Below are 25,502 nucleotides of genomic sequence, written 5' to 3'. Positions count from 1 at the left end.
ATTTATTACCAGCTCATATTCCATTAATGGGTTAAAAAATGGATTCTTTGGGTGTCTACCAACATAGTATTGCTTTATTTATACTGGCTGCATTTGCCATTTAGAAGGCCATTTAAGTTTGGATATATCTTTTTAGAGCTCTGCACAATTTTTTTATTTTTATTTTACCACCTTGAATAGATTGGTTTTATTAGCACACATGGACACCTCACAGTCCAACATGATCTCCAGATCAGCTAAAAATTGAAAATTGCCACTTATGTGCTTTTATGTGCTTTTGCCCAGTACGAGAACCGATCTTTAATCCAACAATTTGCCATTTTTAACAGATGCAATCTGGATAAATACTTATTCCATGGCAGCTCAGGTCAAAAGTCTTTGAAGAATTTTGATAACAGCTTTTTTAAACCCACGTGAGTAATATTAACTGGACAAATCTCAACTCCCTTAATGTTTATACCCTTCTAAATGTTTGAAAACTTAGTGAGAAGACTCCTTGCAGAAGCCAGGCTTTTAAGCAAATCTTATTCTTCTGCATATTCGCTTATTTCCTCTTTAATATTCCTTTCAGTTATTTTCCTTGAAACAGATGTTATGCTAATGGGATTATTTTCTTTACTGATCCTCAAAGACATACGAATTGGGTCACAACGGCTATTTATAAGCCCTGAGAATGGAGGCTAATGTTAAATAAAAGTTTTATATATTTTAAAAAAGAACTGCAATTTCATTATTAGGTTCCTGAAGAATTTCTGGATTTTATCTGGACCTGCATACTTATTTTTTTATTTGTCCATTTAGTTTATGACTTTCTTTCTCATTGTTTTCATTTGTCTGAAAAGTCAGCTTTGGTTCAGAAATCTGTTTCTGGGAGGATTCTTTGCCAGCCAGCCACTTCCAGCTGCGGCAGATGGCTGGGGGCCGCCACAAACTCCAATCAGCTTGCCTTCCAGAAGCTGGACCAGCCACCACTGGTAAGCAACCAAAGAAGTGATGGTGGGAGAGGGGCTCCAGGGCAAGGCCAGAGCCGGGGAATGTCGTATTCCTGACCTGGCCCAGGCGGGTGGCAAGAGTGCAGCGGCTGCAGGGCAAGGCCAGAGCTGGGGAATGTCGCATTCCCTGACTTGGCCGAGGCGCACAGAGGCTCTGTGGCCTCAGGGAATGACATGTCCCTGTGGCCAGGCCCCTGACACAGGATGAGTGGGCAGCATGCTTACGTTTGATGAGCTGAGCAGGTGAGGCGAGGAGGTGACTGGCAAGGCACGTAGCTGGGGGCTGGGCTGCTTGTTGATGGTATATGTAGGGCTCAGATGGGTGGGGAAGGGTTGAGCGAGCAAGTGAGCATCGGACGGGCAGGGCGAGCGAGTGCTGGGTGGGTGGGGTAACCGAGCGGCAACTGGGCAGGTGGGACGGGCGGACAGGGCGAGCGAGTGGCGACCAGGCAGGTGGGATGAGTGACAACAGAGGGACCGGTTTGGGGGCATGGCCAGCCAGACATCACTACCGGTTCTCCGACCTCTGGGAAATTGCTGCCACTGGTTCACAAAATGGCTGAATACCACCTCTGGCTGGGATGTGTCTGCATCTATGAAGATCAGAACTGTGGAGGAATTGGTTTTCTTTATGACTCTCTATGAAAGTTAATATTAAAGAAGCAGGGCATAAAAAGTGTTAATGTTTCTGAATATTGATGTAAAAGAATATCATGGATAATCAATAAAACATATTAATGGTTAGGTGAACAAATATAGTACTAACTCAAGGCACAAATACTTGGGTTGAAATTATAAAATTTTAGACACATTATGCAAAGATCTAATTTTTTTCTGAAGGCTATAATGCTAAGAAGACAGAAGGAAAGAGGGGTAGAAAGGATAACCTACAGCAAGGTGAATGGTCTTCATTACAGAAATGATTGGCACACATTTAGAAAACATGACAGGCGAGGTTAGGGCCTGATCATCCTAGAGAAAGTATCTTTGTAGTTGCTAAGATTCAACATCAACTTGATGGCACATAATCAATCAAAAGTAGTTATTCCTCAGTTTATGATTTTAGTCTACACATCCCCATGCTTGAAAGTTAATTCTGTACACTCTTCCCCCCAACCCACCTACACACACATATACATATATATGCATTTTTTTCTTCAGTCCTTTCTCAAGGAGCTTATAGTTACAAACATGGACTAAGCAGAGATTATGGTACATCCCCATGCAGGAGCTAAATACACAAAATTAAATTATCAATTTTATGGAATGTTGGTGTCAGTTCCAAATAACCATAATAAATAACAATTTGCTTTTATTAAGGCTAGATTAAATATCCTATTACCACATGTGTTGGAATATAGATTTGAAAGGATTTCTATCCTACAAAGATTTAATTCTTTCAATGTCAAAATTGGATTAATGGATCTCAATTCTAATAATCTGTAATTTTTATGTAATAGTTCACAAGGATTTAATCTGGTTTATTTTAAAAATGTATCAAACAGATTTAATTTCAAATATACATTTTTGCCATCTGATAGAGATACAAAGGTGGTTCTAGTGCTGATTAAACTTTGAGTGGTAGCTTCTAAAAACAGCTAATGAATTAAATAGGAATAATTGAATTATTCTGGATACACAGTTAATAGTTAACCAATGCTGAATGTTTTTCTTAATGTAACATAACCAGTCTAGTGTAATAGGTTATGCAATATCTATATTCCATTTCATGTTTACTTCAACTGTAACAGATTTATAGTATAATAAAAAATAGACTCCATGTAATTTTTCACATTCGCTCCAAGCTTATTCATGCAAACACCTACCTCATGAACTCTATGAGTAGATTAGATTCTAAGGATGAAGTATAACATTCTGGCAGTGTATCATTCCTCATCCTGTTGAATGTGATATTTTTTACTAAATAAATCATTTTTGTCTTCCATCTGAAAGACATCAGATAACTTATCCAAATACTACTTTATGTTCCTCCTTACTTTGACAGTACAATGGGAATGAATTAGTAATAAGAAAAGCAGCCTCAGTTTACCAAATACAAGCAGATAACGGAGACTATGCTAACACCCTTTAGAACAGTGGTTCTCAACTTCCCAATGCCCTGACCCTTTAATACAGTTCCTCATGTTGTGGTGACCCCGAACCATAAAATTGGTGTCTCGGTTCCTAAGACCATCGAAAATGTGTGTTTTCCAATGGTCTTAGGTGACCCCTATGAAAGGGTCGAACTTTCTTATGCTGTGTTTCAAAAAGCTGTAATGTACAACAGTTTTCCCCAATCTTGGGAAACCTTAATGTATATGGATATCAACTTCATAAATCCCAGCAGTGGACAGGTTAGCAGGGGAATTCTGGGAGTAAAATGCTCAGCTCTGATGTAGAACAATAAGGACTATTCCAAATTAAAAGACTTCAAGTCAAGCCAATTATCTTCCTCAGGCAAATGCTTTTATGTTCTTTGAATAAACTATTTTCCAAATAGTCCAACATAATCTATCAAAATTGGCTATTTTAACAAACCACCGGCTTCCAATCACTGGTTTCAATCACTGTTTTTAGTAGTCAAGCTACTGTCATCAATATATTTAGATCACCTAATGCATTATCTAGCAGTCAGATATATGAAAAGTTATTTTAAAGCTACCAGATCCACTAAGAGCTCCAGCTGATCTATTTTAACAATTATACAAATGCCTACAAACATTTAGAAGAGCAGCTCTGGTTTAGCTCAATTTTTTTCAAATCATTTCTCATAGAAATGCTAAAATATCAGCCGAGAATGGACTGCAGATAAGCCACATAATCACATAAACCTTTCTGCATAGCGTCGACCCCATTTCCCTACACAGAGCAAAGTTACACTGGAAACAGTCTCCTTAAAAAAAAAAAAAGATCACAAAATGCAAACGACGTCATATTTATTTTGTACGGTATATAGGTAAACATAAACTTAAGGAGCACATGCAGTAATTGGTAGTTTCTGACATGAATGTGTTATTTGTGTAAAATGAATGAATTCTCAATACATTACTGATGGTACATCATATACCAGTGATGGCTAACCTTTTCGGCGCCATGCCAAAAGCATGTGCGTGCGCACCCATGATGCATTGTGCCTGCAACAACCCCCATGCACCCCACCCCCACTCTCACACACACATCTCCTGTGCATGTACCCTGCCCCCCATGCATGTGTGCGCACCTCCCGCATGCGCCCTGCCCCACGTATGCATGGCAGGCACCTGAAAACAGCTGGCCAGTGGGAGGCACACAACATGGGCAATGGCTTGCGTGTCTGCAAAGAGGGCTCTGCGGGCCACCTGTGGCACACGTACCATAGGTTTGCCATCACGGTCATATACATTTAGACTTCTGGAATCCAAAATGTGCCTATATGAACATGAAGTTAGTTCTATCTATTAAACACACTTAAAGGAAACAGGAGACATAGGAAATGAATTGTGAGGTGAGATCCAGACATACCAGGTAATATTCGGCCAATGAGTGCATCTAATAACCAAAACGATTCCTCCTCATTCCTTGTAATAAGAATCAAGTATCCAGCTATGAAATTCATGCCCTGAAATAAATATGGATTTCCTATTTATTTCATGTCAAAACAGGGAGTCAATAGAATGAAATAAAGTGAAAAAAGCAAAACATTTTTCATTTCCATGTTTAATGTCACACTTAAAAATCTTTCATTAGTTAAGCAGTACAGGAATTATTTCTACTTTCTTCTGCTCACATATCCAACAGAAGCACTTGAGGGAGGTGGGTGGAGGTTGCAAGGCTTTGATGGAAAATAGTTATGAGGTGGTTAATCTGACATAACTCATCTATTTGGGATCTGGGACAATTTTAAAAATGGCTCTTCTGTCAGTATAAAATTTGTCTTTGTCCTATTACAAGCTTATAGACTGGTGACTATGCCAATAGAGAGTTTCTATATACTTATGCATTTTTGCAAATCAAAAATTACTTTGCAACAAAGTTGAGTAATGCTGCAACTTTTTAAAGTGTTAAATGTGTGAGCTGTACGTTTTAAAATATTCAGGAAGAGAAGCATTGCTTGCATTCATTTAGATTTAATATTTAATGCATCTCAGGTTTCTCGTTGTCTTTTTAATCCTCCTAGCTTTTATTTCACTAATTGTTCTTGATCTTTCCAGTCAATTCTAAAACAGAAAGATTATATTTTTCAAAATTTAATTTTCTAATTAAAATGCCAGCTTAGATTCAAACAAGACAAAAAATAATCAAAGTGTCAATATTATTTTATAGAACATTTCATGTCATTCAAACAGAATCAGCTCCTAAGTTTCCAAGTTTCTTAATAATCATCTGTTGACATGACTGGCTTTCTTCAAACAGTGCCTCCCATCCCCCCCATCTTCTCTTTCTAATCTATGAAAAGCCAACAGTCAGTATAAAAAGTTTTCCATGTGGTTGGGATATTTTGCCCTCCAGTTGTGCTGCTAGTTTGCTTGACAATAGCAACCATGGTGACTATTTGGCATTTGGTTGGAGGAACTACAAAGGTTTACCCCCTCAGAGGGTTTTTGAAGAGCAAGTGCATTTATTAACCATGCACGCCAGCACAAACCTCTATTAGTACTGTGGCAGCAAACAGCAAAGCAAGCTTGTCCAATTCTTTTAAAGGAATGCTCAGTGCAAGATTCCCTGAAATAGGTTAGCTGTCTGTCACATTAACATTTCTGTACTGGGAACTAATTAAAAATTCCTTAAACATAATCTTAAATTACACAGAATCACATACGTTCTATTGCTTCTGAAAGGTCTATGTACTTGGAACAATTGGCTGCCTACAAAGTTCAACATATTTTATGCAGTTGAAAAAGCTTCAAATTCTCTAAAACATATAATTGTCAGAATTATTCTGACTGATGCATTGATTTGCCAAATATTTTGGAAAATAGTGGATCTATTTTGAAGAATATAGTAACAGCATGTTCCAAAGCTAAAGTCACCATCTACTGAAATTATATGATGGTAAATTTGTGGTGGTTGTTTTAGGGCAGGGATAGTAGCTTTCTGTTAACAAGCTTAATTTGGAGTACCAGACCAGCTCACCTGAACAGTATGGCTTCAAGACAAATCCTTTCCTCTTATGAACACTCTTTTTTTCATATTTTCTACCTTTTCTTTGAGGAAAGTGCAAAGCAATCAAGAACTGTCATTCATTCATGCAAATACCATTTAAACATGGGTGGGCTGCTGGAGATTCGCTGGGGTTCAGGAGAATCTCTAGCTAAGATTCTGTGCCGTTCAGAGAACCCCCAAATCCCACTCCTGGCTGGCCCCATCCACCTCTCCCCGCCCCTGAATCTCCATGCAGCCTGTTTTGGATGCAGGTAAGTGCAGGGTGTATGTGGAGGATTGGGTGGGGTGAAAAATGAGCCTGCCGGAAACGGGCTCATTTCCGGCCTCCAGAGGGCCTCCAGAGCCTGGAGATGCTGTTTGCACCCTACCAGAGGTTTGAGAAAAGCCTCTGGAGCCCGGGGAGAGAAACAACCACCACCACCCCGTGATGCAGGAGGCTGACTAGGCCATGCCCACCAGAGAACCTCTTGCTAAATTTTTTGAAGCCCACCCCTGCATTTAAAATATCTGTCAGCACTTTCTTAATGGGAGAACATACAGGCTAACTAAGTTACTTGCTGCAGAGAATTAACTTCCTACTGCATCCTAAACAGAAAAAATGTTTCATGCCCAGAATGTTGGTTCTCTACCTCAATTGGTTTTGTCAAGTCTCTGCAGAAGAGAACACAGATTGCCTCTCATATCCCTCTTCAGGGAAAATGTATGTTAATAGTAGGGCATTTGGAAAAGATTATTCCATTAAGCTTCACCAAGGAGAGAGGAATGGCTCACCTGGGCATGTGGAGAACTTAGATCTATCTTTTGCTTTACTGCTTTCTGTCAGATGAAGTGATATTCCAACTGACGATGCTGGCTAGGAATTCTGGTTATCATAGCCCCAACTTACATGACTTTGCTAAAGGGACGACAATTGGTAAAGTCTGCTCTAAAACTATTTTTAGCCAGGTTCTGTTCTACTGTATCAAAAAGAAAGCAACTCTACTGGACTGGTCCAAGGAACTTATGTATATAAAGTCATATTAGTCATGTGACTAGTCCTATTCAACCAACTTACAATCATCAAATGGTACAGCACAGGACTCCCATGCTCCGCCTGAATAATATTTATAAGCTCTTATATTCCTTTTGATTGATTAACCCCAATGGAAGAGTCCTGTTTGTGGAATCTGAATTTTTAGAGAAGAAATAGGGATTTACTTGCTACACCAAAATGATGCTTCTTAATCTAAGATGCTGTTCAAAAGCTGAGAACCCAAAACACCATTCTTTCATTTATATTCTGTATTTATTGTTTTCACGAATAAATCAAGGTGGCAAATATCCAACACATGTTCCTTTTCCTATTGAAATGTAAGTAGCATTCAGGACACCACAGGGGTAAATTTAATGACATGTTTGCTATTATTTTCTTTCTCAAAATAACATATTTTTAGTATTACATACCTGGCAATATCCCACAGATGGATTATGGTGCCCATATGCTACTAATACATTGTAGAGTGTTTTCTGTAAACAGGGAACAGCAGATTTGCGGAACTTTATATTATCTGGAAATGTCCTATTGATATCTATGAAAAAGGAAACATGTTAAAAATTAATCCATGGAACAAAGTTGTATGCTCTCTTCACTTCTCTTCTCTCTATATACCAATGACTGCATCTCAAACGATCCATCTGTTAAACTACTGAAGTTTGCAGATGATACAAGAGTGATTGGTCTCATTCAAGACAATGATGAAACCACATACAGAAGGGAGGTTGAACAAGTAGCCTTGTGGTGCGACCAGAACAATCTGGAACTGAACACACTCAAAACCATAGAAATGGTAGTAGACTTTAGGAGAAACCCTACCAAACAACCACCTCTTACAATACTAGAGAACACAATATCAACAATAGAGACCTTCAAATTTCTAGGTTCTATCATATCTCAAGACGTAAAATGGACACCTGACATCAAAAACATCATAAAAAAGCACAACAAAGAATGTTCTTCCTGAGTTCTTTCAACTCAGGAAGCTAAAATTGCCCAAGGAGCTGCTGATACAGTTCTACAGAGGAATTATTGAGACTGTCATCTGCACCTCTATAACTGTCTGGTTTGTTTCTTCAACCCAACAAGACAGACACAGACTTCAGAGGATAATCAGAACTGCAGAAAAAACAATTACTGCCAACCTACCTTCCATTGAGGATCTGTACATTGCACAAGTCAAAAAGAGGACCGTGAAAATATTTACAGACCCCTTGCATCCTGGACATAAATTGTTTCAACTCCTACCCTCAAAATGATGCTATAGAGCACTGCACACCAAGACAACTAGACACAAGAACAGTTTTTTCCCAAACATCATCACTCTGCTAAACAAGTCATTCCCTCAACACTGTCAAACCATTCACTAAGACTGCATTAGTCTTCTCGTTGTTCCTATCATCCATCTCCTCCCACTTATGACTGCAGGACTGTAACTTTGTTGCTTGTATCCTTACAATTTATATTGATATTGTTTCCTGATTGCTTATTTGTACTCTATGACTATCATTAAGTGTTGTACCTTATGATTCTTGACAAATGTATCTTGTCTTTTTATGTACATTGACAGCATATGCACCAAAGACAAATACCTTGTGTGTCATACTTGGCCAATAAAGAATTCTATTCTATTCTATTCAGTTTTGGGAATTGAATCAAATTGAACATATCAAATTATGCATGAATTTATGATTAAACAAATGATAAGACAGATAATATTTTGCTCAAAAGTAAAAACCTACATCAAACATTTTAGAAAAATTCTAATTGTTTTTCTTTTAGCCTGCAAAATCCATCAATTCTCACCAGTCTGCACATCTAGAAGCACCCTAAAGAATAATTCTTGAATGGAATTTAACTTCAAATAAGTAAAGAGAACCATAGAATTATTTTATATAAATGTACATTTCCCTCTATTTTTTAAAGATTGCGGTTCAATTACATTTACTGCTGCACCTTAAATACCAAAACCAGCTTTAAAAGAATACATGAAATTAAAGGACTGAGAAACCTGCCTTTGTTATGTTTCTGTGTCAAAGTCATTTAAAAATAATTTCCAATAAATTCAGTAAAATTTACTTGTTTGCAATCACTCTAGCTTTAGGAAATATATCACTTCCAAGAACTGTGAGCAAAGACTAACTTGTATGAATATATACAGTTGCTATATCTGAAGGGTATAGCTAAAGAGACATCTAAATTTTAGCTGAAGGGACAACTAAAATACAATTAAGTAATGCATTTTGGCTCAAGCATCAAGAATTTTCCATCATGCTCTTCCTCCTCCTTTCCGCATTTCTGGGCATGCCCAGTCTTCAGGTAAAATAGATTTACTTTGAGTGTGACCAAATCTGAGTCCTATTTAGTATTCTAATTCCCCCTTTAATAAAGACATGCAAATTTAAATTAGCAGGCACTGAAACAATCCAGAAAACCCTGCAGGTTAGAGTAGTTGATATAGGAAGCAGTGGTGCTTGTAGAGATGCTTAAAACACTTGTATGTTACTGCATATTTATGCAATGTTAGTTATATCACTAAATGACACTGCTTTTAGGATTTTATTTAGAACAGTCACAAAGCACTATAGAGGCAATCCTTGACTTTTCATTTAGCAACTGTTCAAAGCTACAATGGCACTGGAAAAAAGTGACTTATGACCAGTTCTCACACTTACGGCTGTTACAGCATCTCCACAATCATGTAGTCAAAATGTGGGCACTTGGTAACTGGCATATATGTATGATGGCTGCCTCATCCTGGGGTCCTGAGACTGTCATTTGCAACCTTCTTAGGGAGCATCTGATGAGCAAAATCAATGGAAGAAGCCAAATTCGTTTAAGGTCTACATGATTCACTTCACAAACATAGTAATTCACTTAATAACGGTGACAAAAAGATTGTAAAATGGGGCATGACTCACTTAACTACCTTGCTTAGCAAAGAAATTTTGGGCTCAAATGTAGTTATAAGTCAAGGGTTACCTATAAACGGCTGTATGGATAAGGTTCTACACTAATTTTTTCTCTAGAGCAGCCCAGCATGAACAAGTCTATACTGTTGTGTAAGGAGTTATTTTGTTGGATAAGATTGCAAATAAAACCTTATTTTATTGCTATAAAAGTTAGGTACAGGTAGGCCTCAACTTACGACTAATCACTTAGTAACCATTTAAAGCTATCACTAATCCAATCAAGCAACTTACAACCTGGATTCTAAGGCTGAACCGGTAGTGGTTTGGTGGACTGAGTCGCTGGAACCAGCAGCGACCCAAGCCTGCCACGTCCCCGAACTGGTTCTCCGGGCAGCACCGTAGGAACTGCCATCTTGTTTTTCGCTTCTGCGCATGCACGGAACAATTTTGACTGTATTCTGCTTGTGCACACAACGAGCAAAGCACACACACAAGTGAACCAGCAGTAGTGCCTACTGGAACCCACCACTTTAACTAACCCACACCTATGGCCATTTGCCAAGTCACAAGACTGCAATTTACGATATTTTTTGCCAGAAATCAGCATTTACTTCCCATTTCTGGCAAAAAAACCAACCATTTGGGACAAGGCTTGCTTAACAGCTACAGGTTCGCTTAATGACCATTGAAAAGAAGTCGTAAAATCAGATCAGTCACATGATGACCTCTTAATGACTTGCACAATTTATTTATTGTAATTCCTGACTCAATTATGATCATAAGTCAAAGTGAAGGACTACCTGGGGCCCTACAAGTACATAAACCGAAACCAAAGTAAAATACAAGTAGTTGAGTACCACAATTGAGCCGAAAATTTCTGTTGCTAAGCAAAACATTCGTTAAGTTAATTTTGCCCCATTTTACAACCTTTCTTGCCACAGATGTTAAGTAAACCACTCCACTTGTTAAATTAGTAACATGGCTGTTAAGTGAATCTGGCTTCCCCATTGACTTTGCTTGGGAGAAAGTTACAAAAACGGATCACCTGACCCTGGACACTGCTACCGTCATAAATAGGAGTCAGTTGCCCAGCATCCCAATCTTGATCACATGACCATGGGGATGCTGCAACCGTCGTAAGAGTGAAAAATTGTTATAAGTCACTTTTTTCAGTGCCGTTGTAACTTTGAACGGTCACTAAATGAACTATTGTAACTCGAGGACTACCTGTAGTTCTTTTTGTTGCTTGTGAGCCGGTTGGCACATTTCCAGGAACCTGATCTTTATCCCATAGGCTGCATGTGGCTATTTACATTCTAGACCATGAATTCCTGATAACTCAGTTTTTGCCTGCAGTTCTTGTCCTTGTATATTTTTAACATTTTCTCAGCTTTGTTAGCTTCAGCCGCTTCAGCAAATATTTACTCCAATCACACTGTAAAATGCCAGACACAAAGGCCTCGGATAGTACTCTTAATTGTTTCTTGAGGATACTTGCTTTGTAAAACAGAAAATCTTTTTACATTATTACCATTGTATCAATTTGCCTAAACTTAATCAATTAACATTTATCATGTTCAGAGAAAGATATGACCTTATAATTCTAGTTGCTTTTTTCCTTTCCTATGAATTCCTCCAAATTAATCTATCAGGATAATTCCAAAGACACTAATTGTTTTTTTTTTAAATAGTAATTTAACTTTCAAGCTAAAGCAGCAGCAACAAAAATAAAGTAAAAGATAGCAGCACATAGTTCCACAACCTGATGACCTTCAGAGCTAAAAACTTCCACCAGCTGAACTGGGTCAGAGGCTGCAGCTCAAAATAGCCCTGGGCACAAGGTAGAGAAAGATTCACTATGCAGTGATATAAAGGCAGCTGCAGAAAAGCAGCTTCACTTGTTTAAAACAGTCTTCTCAAACATAGTGTTGTCTATATGTGTTGGAATTTTACACTATCCTACTGTGGACATTTTTAGAACTAAAATCCCAGCACAACTGTGAGACAGTTGGAAAAATCTAATGCAGACCTGTTCAGTCATTATTTAGCTACCTCTAGGATTATCTCTCAAAGGACGCTGAGCTTGTCAATCAGAAAGGTCGGCAGTTCGATGGTTCGAATCCCTAGTGCTGTGTAAAGGAGTGAGCTCCCGTTACTTGTCCCAGCTTCTGCCAACCTAGTAAGTCAAAAGCATGAAAAAATGCAAGTAGAAAAATAGGGACTTTTGGTGGAAAGGTAACAGCGTTCCATGTGCCTTTGCATTTAGTCATGACGATCATTTGACCACGGAGACAGCACTGGCTCTTCGGCACCGCCCCCTAGAGTCAGGAACGACTAGCCCATATGTACAAGGGAAACCTTTACCTTTACCTTAGGACTATCTCTCATCTTCCCATAAATATTGTAATTTCAAAAAATTAAGTTGCAGTTAAGTAAATGGAAAAGTTGTCACAGAATTCTAAACTTGCAGGAACTAAAGCTTATTATATTAGAATAAGTACTAGACTAACAGCAATATATCTGCCCGTTTTTCTGACAGATAGCGAGAGACAAGGAAAAATAATTCAGTGATTCTTAAGATAATGTTTTAATTGACATAAAAAGCGTTGCTTCTGTGCAAAACAATAATTATCTATTTTATGCACCTCCATAATTCAAGGGAAATGTGGACAACAAAATCCTAACACACACACACACACACACACACACAAATGTATAGATATGTATTTTGAAGTTAACCTGTCATAATAGTTTCTATGAGTTTGCTGTTTTGGTCTCCTTCCAATAATTTCTGGTAGTAGCCTGGATTGTGGTCCATATGAGAGCGAGCACCACTCACTACCATCCAGACTTCGGCACGGTGCTCATTTGGAATGCCTTTTCTGATGTAGCGTTTAACTGCAATAAATTAATTAAAACACATTTTGAACATGTAAAATGAACATGTAAAACCAACAATTAAAGCTATAAATAATTAAAATACATTAAACATATTAACAGTGGAGATTCAGGACCATCTTGCTCTGTCATACGTCAAGGTGAATCCAATGTTGTTAGTGTTTCATTCCAACATTAGAATTTCATATTATCCCTCAAGATGAAACATACCAATAACCACAGTAATTTTGGAGTCACTTCAGGCCTCTTGCACTAACTCTAAGAAGCTGCCTAAAACCTGCCAGATGGAGAAGAGGATAAGCTTCCCATGAGACCAACTTGGGAAATAGAAAGGATTTTGGCCAGGCTATCATAGTGTCTTGTCTATAGAAGTTAATCATCTCAAACTACCAGGTTCTGCCACCTCACACTCTGTTGAGAGTCTACAGACACATTGCCAATCTGTATCATAACATGCTTCATATGAAGAAGGAACTTCTTAACTGCTATACTAGGTGTCCCAAGGAACGTCTCCCAGTGCATCATTTAAGGGATTTGTCAAGAAAAGATGTCCCGTTACTCTGATTTTTTTCTATTTTTCTGCTTCTCAGAAGAACAGAAAACCTAATTCACTTTTTAAACTAAAACTCTTTTTCAAAGGGTTCCCTGCAGTGGTAGGTTCCTCTTCCCATCGCTACCAGTGCTCACCAGGCCGTGCGTCCTTTCGTGCACATGCGCTGCGTACGCTTGCACACTCCACCACCCCTGCGACACCCAGTTGCTGGTCGGAGCTTGCACAGGCACTGCATGCTGTGCGCATGTGCGCAATTGGCTGGTTGCTTTAAAAACTGGTATAGAACGCAGGTGGGCCAAACAAGCCACCATACCGGTATGCTGTAAGCTGCTCCTGGCTACTACCAGTACGCCTGTACTGGGCCATACCGCCGGAACCCACCACTGGTTCCCTGGAAGGTTTGCGGCTTAATGTTTACTATTTAGAAAATCAGTCTTTTAATAACATTTTGAGTCCCATTACAATTTACAATCACCAAGTCCTAAGGGAAGAACTTAAACAGGTAAATATGCTACAACCCCCACTTTTACAGAGAGAATATGACTAATGGCTCAATTCATTCAATATAATACTAAACTAAAATTTTAAAATAATAGCTTGTTAAGTAAAGCACCATGACTGGAGTATGTATAAGGCTAATTGGGGAAAAATGAAAAAAAAAACCAAATGGCTCAGGTGAAGGTCCAAACAGAATTCCTATTTTAAAATGCACAAATTCAGGTAGCAGTATATGCCCCTGCTACCTGATAAATTGGATTTTTCTCTGGGTTATTTATACCAAAAAGAAAATAGTATATCTGAATATGTTGGTCTTCTCTTTTTCTTTGTTGTTGACCCTTCCCTGGCACAGCTACTGATTCTGAAATAAGGTGTCATTCTGTAAAGAAGAACAGTGGAGGATATTGGGGCTACATCAGTGGTGGGTTTCAAAAGTTTTTAGAACCTCTTCTGTAGATGTGGCCTGCTTTGTGGGAGTGGCTTGCTGGCCATGTGACTTGGTGGGAGTGGCTTGCCAGCCATGTGACTGGGCGGGTGTGACCAACTTGTAAAATGTGGTGAAAGTCACTTAACAACGCTCTTGCTTAGCAACCAAAATGTTGGCTCAGAAACTCTGGCATTTGAAGCACGCAAGTCTTAAAGCTGTCAAGTTACAAGACCCTTGCACCCCTAACCCTTTAGAAAAAAAAACCCAGGGGTGTTCAAACTTGACAGCTTTAAGTCTTGTGGACTTCAACTCCCAGAATTCCTCCTCTCGCTCTTCATCTTGATGACGTGTGGACGGGCGGGGGGGGGGGGGAGCTGGAAGCGATTCTAAACAGCACTGTAGATTTGTGGAACATCTTCTATAGAAGAGGTTAGAACTGGCAGGAACCCACCCCTGGGCTACATTCACACCCATTATTCTTAAATGCTCTCGCACTTTGAGTTCTTGAGACCATCAAGCCATTTTTTTCCTCTGCCTGAAAAATGAAATAAAGCTACCAATGGAGAATTTTACAACACGGTGAATTTCTGGAGGTGCTAAAAATGTATTGTTTTGTTTGACTGTAAATTAAAGCTTTCAAGAAAGAAATAACTCTGTGTTTTCATAAGTATAGAGATTTTCTGTTTAAATGTTTGTCAGGCTTGTCGAGAGAGAGATAGAAGGAGGGGGAGGGAGAGAGGGAGGAAGAGAGAGAGAGAGAGAGACTTAAGTAAAATAAAGAAAATTAGAAAAAAGGAAAAAGGAAAGGAAAACAAGAGAGCAATGTCAAAAGATCATATAAAGCAGAGGTGTCAAACTTAAGAGGGCTTAGATCTGGCCACCCTAGAAACAGCGAATGACTGGCCCGTGGTGCCTCTACCAGCAAAAATGGAGCTTAGGAGGAGTTCTGTGTTTGAACAGGACGGCCTCCTACAGCCCTTTGACAGCAAAAATGGGTTGCCGTATGCCATCCCAGCCGAAAACGAAACTTGGGAGCCCATTTTCTCTGCAGAGTGTTTGGGCCATAGGCATTCCCGACACGAGTGATGTCAAACTGGCCACACCTACCCTGGCCACGCCCAGCCCAGCTTCTGAGATCAAACACAACCCTGATGTGGCCCTCAATGAAATTGAGTTGGACATCCCTGATATAGAGTTGCGACACCTTCTCATAGATGTAAATGTATATAAAGTTTCAATAAAGACAACCATATTTGTGATCTTCCATTCATAATCCATCTCTAATCTGCCCCTTCTGTTAATACTGTTAATTTTATAATTGCACATTATCATTCAAATAGTATCCATAAAGCCAGTTAAGTAAATAATGTCATGTTGGATTTAAAATCTCATCTGGTCAAAATATTTTAAACAGAAATGCCTTTTCCTTTAGTTTTATTTTTCTTCTTGTTTCATGTATATCAGTAGGAGGCTATTATAAAGTACAGGCATACATATTATCTACTGTTTAGATAGCTATGACAAATTAATCTCAGTTCTCAGAATGATCAAAACTTGCCCTGTACATCTCTCTTAAATCGATTGATGTTTTAGCTTATTGGTTTAGACTTCATTTTTAGATTGTAAAATTGTGTTTTCTCATTTTTCTTTTCTGCTGCATTTTTCAATAGTCTTTGAAAATCTACCAACTATTAGGGAAGCCTGGAATGGCACCGGATGTGATTTTGGGATCACTGTGGCAAAAACAAAAACAAAAGTTCAGAGAGTCTCTCTCTTTTGATTGCAGAAACAGAACTATGGAAACAAGTATATGAAGAAGTTCAAAGTATGATTTGCTACCATGTTTCCCTGAAAATAAGACAGGGTCTTATTTTCTTTTGACCCCCAAAATATTGATTGGGTCTTATTATTGGGGGGGCTTGTTTTGGGCTGTCGCAGAAGCGGAACGTACCAGCCATGAGGTGACCACACTCACAAACAGTCACCCGGCAACCCCTCTTTCCAGCCGGGCAGAAGTGCCACTCACGGATCCAGTGATATCCCAAAGGCACTAAGCCACGTGGTGCTCTGCCCTCCCCCCCAGCTCCCGCGGCTTGACGCATTTGATATACCCTTAGGTCAGTGCATGGTGGTCTGCCTGGCTGGAAAGGGAGGTTGCGTGAGTGCCTGTTCCATCCCCAGCTGGTGTGCCTCCCAACCTCACCATGCCCTGGCCCAGTTCTCCCTGCAGGGCCAGTGTGCTGCTGCAGCGCTCTGAATATAATCTATTCTCTGGTTTCCAAACTCCGGAGATCCGCAGCCGAGTCTTTTGGCAGTCTTATGGTTGTAGGCTGGCTGAGGCAGAGTGTACTTCCAGAGCGTACAACCATAGAGTGTATTCCCAGAGTGGCAACTTCCAGAAGACTCGGCAACCTACCTCCTTGCTTTGGAAGCCACAGAAAAAGCCATGCGGTAGTGGTGAGTGGCGGCGGCAGCGGAGATGCCCTGGCTCTGCAGGGAGAGTTAAGCAAGGGCATCGTGAGGCTGGGAGGTGCGCGAGCGAGGAGCGGAAAAGCCACTCACGCAACCCCCTTCTCCAGCCATGCAGAGCCCCATTCATTGACCTAGGGGCATTCCGAAGGTGCCAAACCACAGGAGCCGGAGGGCGGCAAACAGGCGATCACGCGGCTTGGCGATACCCCTAGGTATCAGTGAATGGTGCTGTGCCTGGCTGGAAAGGGGGGTTGCCGTGCGGCTGCTCGTAAGCATGGTCACCTCATGGCTGCTGTGTAGTGCTGCTGTGATAGCATAACACAGCCATTCAACCCTGAGGCTGTGCCCGGCTCTTCGGGAGCCCGCTTGCAAGAGAGCAACGGCCTGGCACCCTCCCTCTCCAGTTGGGCACAGCACTGCTCACTGACCTAGCGGTATCCCAAAGGCGCCAAGCAATGCAAGCCTTTGCCCCACCCCGTTCCTGCGGCTTGGCGCCTTCGGGATACCGCTAGGTCGGTGAGTGGTGCTCTGCCTGGCTGGAGGTGAGGGATTGTCCAGGGGGCTTATTTTCGGGGGAGGGATTACATTTTTGCCTACCCAAAAAATGTGGCATGGTCTTATTATCAAGACATGTTGTATTTTCGGGGAAACACGGTACCTAAAATATAATTATACTCTATGTATTTATTATTTATTGGATTTATTTGCCACCCATCTCATATCAAATGACTCTGGGTCACTCTTTAAAAACAAATATGCATTCATTCAGCATTTATGTTTGCCTGATTAATAACATTTATAAATCTGCCTTTTAAAAAATGCCATGTATTAGAAAACCTTGTGAGAAAAACTGCTTTTTGTCCACAGATGACAACTCATTGTTCTCATTTTGCAACAAATAATTACTGTTAACAAATGTTTATACCAATAGACAGATTAAATTAACTTCCTGCAAGGACAGAATCTACACAGACCAATTTGTCAGTGATGAACTACAGAACCTAGGCATTATTGCACTTTTGTTGATTTATTTTTGTTTGTTTGGCAATTAATTGTCAAATTTCTATACAAGTTTCTGGGGAAATAATGACCAACAAGAACTCTGAACTAAGAAGCACAGGCTCTCCCAAACAATGGTTTTACAATGTTATAAAATACCTTTTGAAAAAGATAAAAGGTTGCAAGTTAAAATGAAAACTATTTGTCCTTATTTCATATTTAAACATGGAAAAGTCTTACCTTTTATGTTTTTCTGCACCCTTGTGTTTCCCTTTAAAAGTTTGGACCACTTAATTGCTCTTCGAGTGAGTACCACTAAGTATCTAGAAAAGAATTCTTCATAGGTTTCATAGTCAAAGTCAGCTGGTCTTTCAAAACCATATGGATCCACACTATTTCAAAAGAAAGATTATTACAAACACATTAAAAACATGCAGTTAAGTGAGTTATTCATTAACCCAAACTTAAAACAGAAGGAGAAAATAAAGTACAAATGTAGTGCCAAACAGATTTCATAAAGTGTCTCAATTCCAAGATATCTAGCTAATAGTAGATGTCTCTTAGGACAATGGAACCATTTCACACAAACCATTAAAACAGCCAGAGACCACTGATACAGTTCTTATGGCCCCCGTTTCTGGATCTATCCAAAAATGGAAGAGAAAAGATGCTTAAAACTTCCATTTACGTGTCATTTTGAACTAGAGGCGATTAGCAAAAACTACAGTTATTTTAAACAAGCTGATTTTAGAAACAATGAAGCAAACAGAGCTCATTTTAGTTGACACTAGCTGATAACCCCGTGTTTCCCGGGTATTTATTTATCCTAATCCATACCTTTGTCCTCAAAAATAATCACGGACCAAGCGTAATTTGTAATGTTAGATTTTCCCCCTTACCAGAGGGAACTCCCTTGTGAAGCTATTACCGTGGCAAGTCCACTGTGCTGTATAGTAGAAGCCATTTTATGGCAATACGGTAGAAGCCATTTTAAGACACAACAGGCTGTATCTTAACAGAACACACACCCCCAAGGGGTGTTAGGGGTGTCTTACTGCCACAGTATTTGTTTCTAGAGAGTAAGTCATCTGTGTAACAAGTTTGGTTGAAATTGTTTGAGGCGTTCATTCCAGAGTTATGTTGGAACATACACACACACACACACACACACACAAACACAAACACAACGATAGATAGATAGATAGATAGATAGATAGGTAGGTAGGTAGGTAGGTAGGTAGGTAGGTAGGTAGGTAGGTAGGTAGATAGATAGATAGATAGATAGATAGATAGATAGATAGATAGATAGATAGATAGATAGATAGATAGATAGATAGATAGATAGATAAACTACTTTATCAGCCTGGATGATATCAAAAAGCTAATGTTTATTGTATTCTATTGCTTTTATAATTAGAGAAGTTTTCAACTCTATGCTGCCCATTTATATTTATAAATATAAAGTTGCTCATAATTGCTGTTGATTAAACAGTAACAATCAGGCACATTTCTGGGAAATAGCATGGAAAAGGATTGCTGTTGCCTTTTTATTATTTTTTAAAAAAACTTTCCAGTCAATTTTATAATCCTGTGATTCTCTGGTAATCTGACCAACTATAGTGAGTATAGAAAATGGCCTTGAAGATATGCTACCAAGACAACAATAAGATAAATGAGGCTTGAGCCAGACCAGCAAAGTGGTTTATGAAAAGACCTCAGAGAACCTCCCTGCTTAATTCACAAGGCGATAAAAGACAGAGAAAGAAAGCACATTCAGATCTGCTAGGTTTTGTTACTGTGGCTGATCTAATAAAAGTAGCTTTAAAACTGTAAAAAAAAAAACAACGCTAAAAATATCTGAAGTTTGTCCCATGAGAAATTTAGATAAAAATGTCAAAGTTTGCAAGATATTACATGAGAAAATTAATATTTTATAACATTTTGAACAATTCAACTTTTACGAATGTTTGAGGTTCTATGCATCTGGGAATTTTGTCACCCATGACTGCTGCACTGCCAATCCGGTGTGCTTGTAAGATTTCCTTGAGTTAATTCAATGTACTGCTTCTTTCAAAGAACATGAGCAGGTATCTTCATTTAATGACCATTCATTCAGTATTTGAACTTGAAGTGGTGCTGAGTGAGAGGTATTTATGACCAGACTTTATACTTACAGACCCATGGTCATGTGACTGCAATTTGCAGCCTTCCCTGCTGACTTCCCACAAGCGAAGTCAATGAGGAAGCTGGCAGGAAATCAGAAGATAAAGTCTTGTGAAGTTCTCACTTAACAACCTGTAACCTCTCTTAACAACAGTAATCTGGAATTCCAGAACTGTAATTGCTAAGCAACACAGTCACATGATTAGCATTGTTGCAACAAGGACTACTTGTAACATAAGCACTTATCAGGCTTCTAAATATTCCTTCATGCATTTCATGCAATTGAAATAAATTCTAAACGAAAGTTCATGTTAGAGTTTCCGCATTCTGTAAACCGTAATTGCAATTTTGAAAGTAGCAGCATTGAAACAGGATAGGGGAAGAAACCAGCCATGCCATAAAGGGTATTTATACAAAACATTTTAAATTCAAATCTAATATTGTATTATACAGCATTATAAACTCACCATCTTTCAGCTTATCCATTGTACTGCAGTGGCAATAAAACTAATCTAACTTCCAATGCTGCTGCAGGTAGTCCTTGATTTACAACCACAATTCATAGCAGAATTTATGTTGGTAAGCAAGGCTTAGTGAGTCATCTGTGGTATTATGACCTTTTCTGCCAGAGTTATTAAGCAACTGCAGCTAAGTGAATTATACAGTCATTAAGTGAATCTGGCTTCCCTCATTGATTTTACCTGTCAGATGCCAGAAGGGAAGGTCGCAAATGGCAATCACATGATCCCAGGATAATGCAACCATTGGAAATATATGCTGGTTAAGTGTCAAAATTCTGATCACATGACTGTGGGGCTGCAGTGATGGTCATAAGTGCAAGGGCTGGGTGTAAGTCACTGTTTTCAGTGCCATTCTAATTTTGAATGCTCACTAAACAAATTATTGTATAAGTAGTTGTTGCTTAGAGACCATTCGAAGTTACAACGGACTCTCCCAAAAGATATTTATGACCTTGTTCCAATATTCTAACAGTGGCACTTTCCCTTCCAGTCACATCAATGCGTTTTGGTTACTTGGTAACCAGGTCACCTTTAAGGCTACATTTGTGGTTCTGTGGTTACATGACACTATGTTTTTTTTGCCAGAAACAGGCTTTTTTTTACTAGTTTCTGATAAAAACACCGAAAGAAATGTATTGAACTAACCACTGCAGTGTTCACTTAACAACTGGCACAAAAATGTTTGTAAAATCAGATTGGTCATGTATGTTTCCCGACTTGGAACCATCATAACTTACAACGGAAATTCTGTGTTCCATTACAGTCATACAAGAATTTCCCGTAATTCAAGGACTACCTGAATAAAGATAGGTTTACTGAGATGTATCAATATTTTTTTTAAAAATGTTTTATGCATCATTATGCATCAAGGATATTAAGAGTACTTTCAATATCCGTACTCAAGGAGTAATTATTTCACATATTGACCCTAGATTAATTTTCCCCATTACACTAGGATTTGGTATAAAGGATAGTTATGTAAACCTTTCAATGAGGATTACTACTAAGTGGTAGCAATACAATAATGATTTTTTTAAAGTAAAAAATGTGTGATTCCTGAAATAATGTATCAGGTAAACACTCAAACTAGTTATTAGAATTCCACTGCTACATAAGATAAACAATTTGTTTACACTTCTGCTTCTCTGGCCATGCAAAAGAAGCACATCAATCGAAAGTATTTTCTGTTCCTTTATTTTTAGTTACTTGAATTGATATCTGTCCAACCAAAAATGAAAAGTTGTAACATACCACATTTCTATGTAAAAATATCTCATAATATTCAGGACAGGTAAATTTGCCTTTGGCATCTACTGACTTTAGCATTTAATATGTATATATCAGTGTTTCTCAACCTTGGCAACTTGAAGATGTCCGGACTTCAACTCCCAGAATTCCCCAGCCAGCAGTCCGGACATCTTCAAGTTGCCAAGGTTGAGAAACACTGGTATATATCATAGACAGCCAGTTTGGTATAGTGGTTAAGGCCATTAGGCTAGAAATGGAAGAGTGGAGGTTCCAACTGAGTGATCTTGGGCCAGTCATTCTCACTCAGCTCTAGGAAGCAGGTGATGGCAAACCTGGAAAACCTTGCCAAGAAATGCAGGGACTTGTCCACGTTAATTCTGAGAATTGGACAGGATTGAATGAAAAGGGGGGGAAACACGCAGAACATTTCTCGAAGAAGAATACAAAGAAAGTTTAAGAAAGTCCAGTTAAAACTATGTCTTCTCAAATTAATTTGCTTGCTTTGTATTGTATATTCCTTCTGTATCTTCATTCTACAAATAATGTATTCAATTTATGCATGCATGACAGAATCATAAATTAGTAAAATTGAAAGTGAAAACTTTAAGTATCCATGTTTTGCCTTTCAAGTTTGCTTGCATGCCAACATGCCAACACCTGTTAGCAATCTGAAGGACTGCCCCCAAAATGGGAGAACTAAAAACTAACTCCCTTTGTCTGAAATCAGGCCCTTTCCGGCATTTTGATGTGCAACAGAGGAATTAATAAGTGTTGGACAGTGGGCACTATTTTGTTCTGAAGAAAATATTAATCATTCCTGATGTCTCATCCGTCCGTCTGTCAGTTTCATTCCAAAAACAAGTGTTTCCGCTTGCAGAAAACCTAAGTAATTTATAACATTTAGCCTCTTCATATTCTCCAGTAACTATCATCTTTGCATACTATTTAATATATTCTTCTAGAGCTTTCCCTCAATTAAACCTTAAAATAATACAATGAAATTGCTCAATGTTCATTTAGGACAACTGTGAACAGTAGATTTGAGAAGAGCATCTCCTAAATATCTCATCATCTTATCCTGCTTTTTAAAAGCTCTTCATGCTAACTCCCAACAAAAGGAAAATAATTTCCTGGAGCCTACATAAAGTGAAATATTTCCAAAATAAGGACCTCTTACTTATTTCACTACTTTATAAATTTAACTCTACTATGGAAGGTAAAATAAATTGTTGTTATTTCTTCTCAGATAAACTAGAAAATGCTATATTAGCTTATCCAAGGATTTTTTTAAAAAAAAGGAAATCTGCATTCAGACAACAACAAAAAACCTGGATTAAAATATGGTTGCCTATTTGCCGTTGAGTGTGTTGCGGAAATACAGCCACTAGCAATAAAATCCTTTAAAAAAGGATTCGGCCAGGCAAACAAACACCCACGGTTGACCGAATATCCAAGCCAGCTACACCTGGCTCTCCCAGATAAACTTGTTGCCATTATAAGCGAGGCGCGTAGTCCCGGAATGACAGACAGGTCAGCTGCTCAACAAAGGAAAATACTTCAGAGAAGTTCAGCCCTTCCAGGAAAGAAAAGGAGCTCGAGAATTCATCCCAAACGTAGGGACTGCGCCCCCCACCACAGGCGCACCCCCCTTTTTTGCCCGCTATCCTACCAAAGCCCTTCTTCTTCCTTCATTTCCTGTTACACCTGACGGGCCACGCCGGGCATGCCAAGCAAAATGCCAGTTTGACCCGCACGCCCCTTCCTCGAAACCCAAACCCAGGCGGAGAGGAGAGGCGCGCTCGGCGTACCTATGGACGCTGCTTTCCCGGCTCCCTTGCTTCGCTCGCCGCACTTCCTCCCCCTCCATGGGAAGGGCTCTCTCGGGATTCCTCCAGCACTGAATGGTCGGAGGGTTCCCTCCCACGCCTCTCTGCTGGGGCGGCAGAGCCCCAAAGCCCACTGCGGCGTCAGCGATGGGGCTGCTTTCGACGGTGCCGCTTGGCTCCTTCCCGGCTCCAAGAAGAGAGCGCCCGGCGGCTACCAGCGAAGTCTTTTTTCAGGAGGCAAGAAGGAGCCGGTGCGGCAAGCGATACTTCCACGTTGGAGGGACCAGCAGCGGCAGGAGACTCCCCGGCTTCCAAGTTTAGCCGCGGGCTTGGTGCCTTCAGAGGGTCGCTTTTCTCCGTTCCCGAGAAAGATCAAAAGGCGCGCAGTAGCGCCTTTCCCATAGTCCGCGATAGCCCTTCCTGTTCCCTACCTGCTTTTTAAACCCTACCTCCGCGAAGGGAGCTCCAAATGGCGCCGCCTTAAGGACAAAGCCGGCGTAGCCGCCTTAGAGGTAAGAAAACGAACCGCTGAAGGAAGGAGCCCCCCCACCTCACGCCCGGGGGGGCTTGGAGGGGCTCCCTCCCACCTGCCTGGGCAACTCCGAGGGTGCGCGCGCACCCTCGCATGGTGGAGCGGAGCACGCCGAAAGTGCGGAAGGGGGGGGGGGATAATCTGCCTGCGGTGAAGAGGAGCGCTGTGTTCCTTCCTCTGGGGCAGACCCCCCCCCCTTACCCGTTTTCGAGTTAAGTACGGTAATGAAGAACGTATGCTTCCGCGGTGAGGTTTGTGGTCCCCTCGGCTTTGATTTACACAGGATTCACTCACTTGTTTGGGGTTTGTGTCAAGACACCAAACCACAGGCTAACCACACTGGGTGGATTCGCATTAGAAAGCAAGCCATACGTTTTAAGCTTGCACGGTATCCTAGCACAACTCGTGTGCCTTCAGATCAGTGCTGCAGAATATCCGGGTGCCTTCGACTCTTCTTAGCAGTTTTAGGTATCCTGTGAATGTGCCTTGTGGCAGAAAAGGGGCTGCTCCGATGCGCTGCCCCAAATCCCATGGAGGAGATGGAGAGAAGGAAGGGGAATGAGTTAAAGGAGGATCAATTTTAAGTAGCTTACAATTCACTTTTCTGAAATAGGTGACCTCTGGATAATGGCATCTTACTGAGGCCACAAGTAGTATTCTTAAGCTGATGGGACATGTTAAGCCCTCAAACACTGTCCGCTTTTCCGAAAGCGCTTAAGACCTGACTTTTCCAAAGCAGAGGGGGTGGGGCAAAAAGGTTAGTTAAAACATATGTGGGAAATTAGCACCCATCCCTCTCCTAGAAAAATGAAATATTTTAGGAAATATTAAAAGGGCAGAATATTTACCCTAAAAGGGAGGCAGAAACACACACACACACAAACACACGCACACCTTTGTCAATGGACCATTAAGACCTGGGCCAGTCTATTCTACATAACAAAGATCTACCTCCTTCAGGCAGGTAGAAATTGCCCAAAGCCCTTTCATTACATCATCACCCAGCAAGGCTCAACCAAGCTTGGAACTCAAAAACACAACCTACAAAGTTACCCCTACATGGCCCCATGGGAGTCTGACAACCAATTAGAATACAAGCTCAAATTCAAATTCCAACAGAGGGTATAAATCTCAGTCTCTCTTCACTTCATGTGCCTTTTTGCCCAGGACCTCAAGCCATGTGGTCCTGTTCACCATTAAACCATCTTTCCAATCAGCCACCATGTTTCCAGTGTCTTTCTCCCCACTTGGAACTGAACCCAGAAGATATTTCTTCCAACACAGAT

General features: G+C 40.1%; 1 protein-coding gene across 2 annotated transcripts in view; it reads right to left on the bottom strand.

Moving 5' to 3' along the window:
- GRTP1 (growth hormone regulated TBC protein 1) overlaps window positions 1-24,210 on the bottom strand; it is a 36,037-nt gene extending 11,827 nt beyond the window's left edge. Inside the window, exons 1-5 of one of the 2 annotated variants that reach the window (XM_032226088.1) lie at window positions 23,667-24,210; window positions 18,167-18,318; window positions 12,819-12,977; window positions 7,578-7,702; window positions 4,494-4,590 (exon numbers count right to left, since the gene is read on the bottom strand). In XM_032226088.1, coding sequence (XP_032081979.1) covers window positions 4,494-4,590; window positions 7,578-7,702; window positions 12,819-12,977; window positions 18,167-18,318; window positions 23,667-23,725 — 592 coding nt within the window. In that variant the 5' untranslated portion in view covers window positions 23,726-24,210. Of the gene's footprint in view, window positions 1-4,493; window positions 4,591-7,577; window positions 7,703-12,818; window positions 12,978-18,166; window positions 18,319-23,527; window positions 23,621-23,666 lie in introns of those variants that run through there. The other variant, XM_032226089.1, reaches the window with a different exon arrangement.
- Window positions 24,211-25,502: the final 1,292 nt, after the last annotated feature.

Source organism: Thamnophis elegans, chromosome 11 (genome assembly GCF_009769535.1).
Source record: "Thamnophis elegans isolate rThaEle1 chromosome 11, rThaEle1.pri, whole genome shotgun sequence".
Taxonomy (NCBI): domain Eukaryota; kingdom Metazoa; phylum Chordata; class Lepidosauria; order Squamata; family Colubridae; genus Thamnophis; species Thamnophis elegans.
The sequence above is the reverse complement of the archived record's forward strand: the minus strand, read 5'-3'. Positions and strand labels throughout refer to the sequence as shown.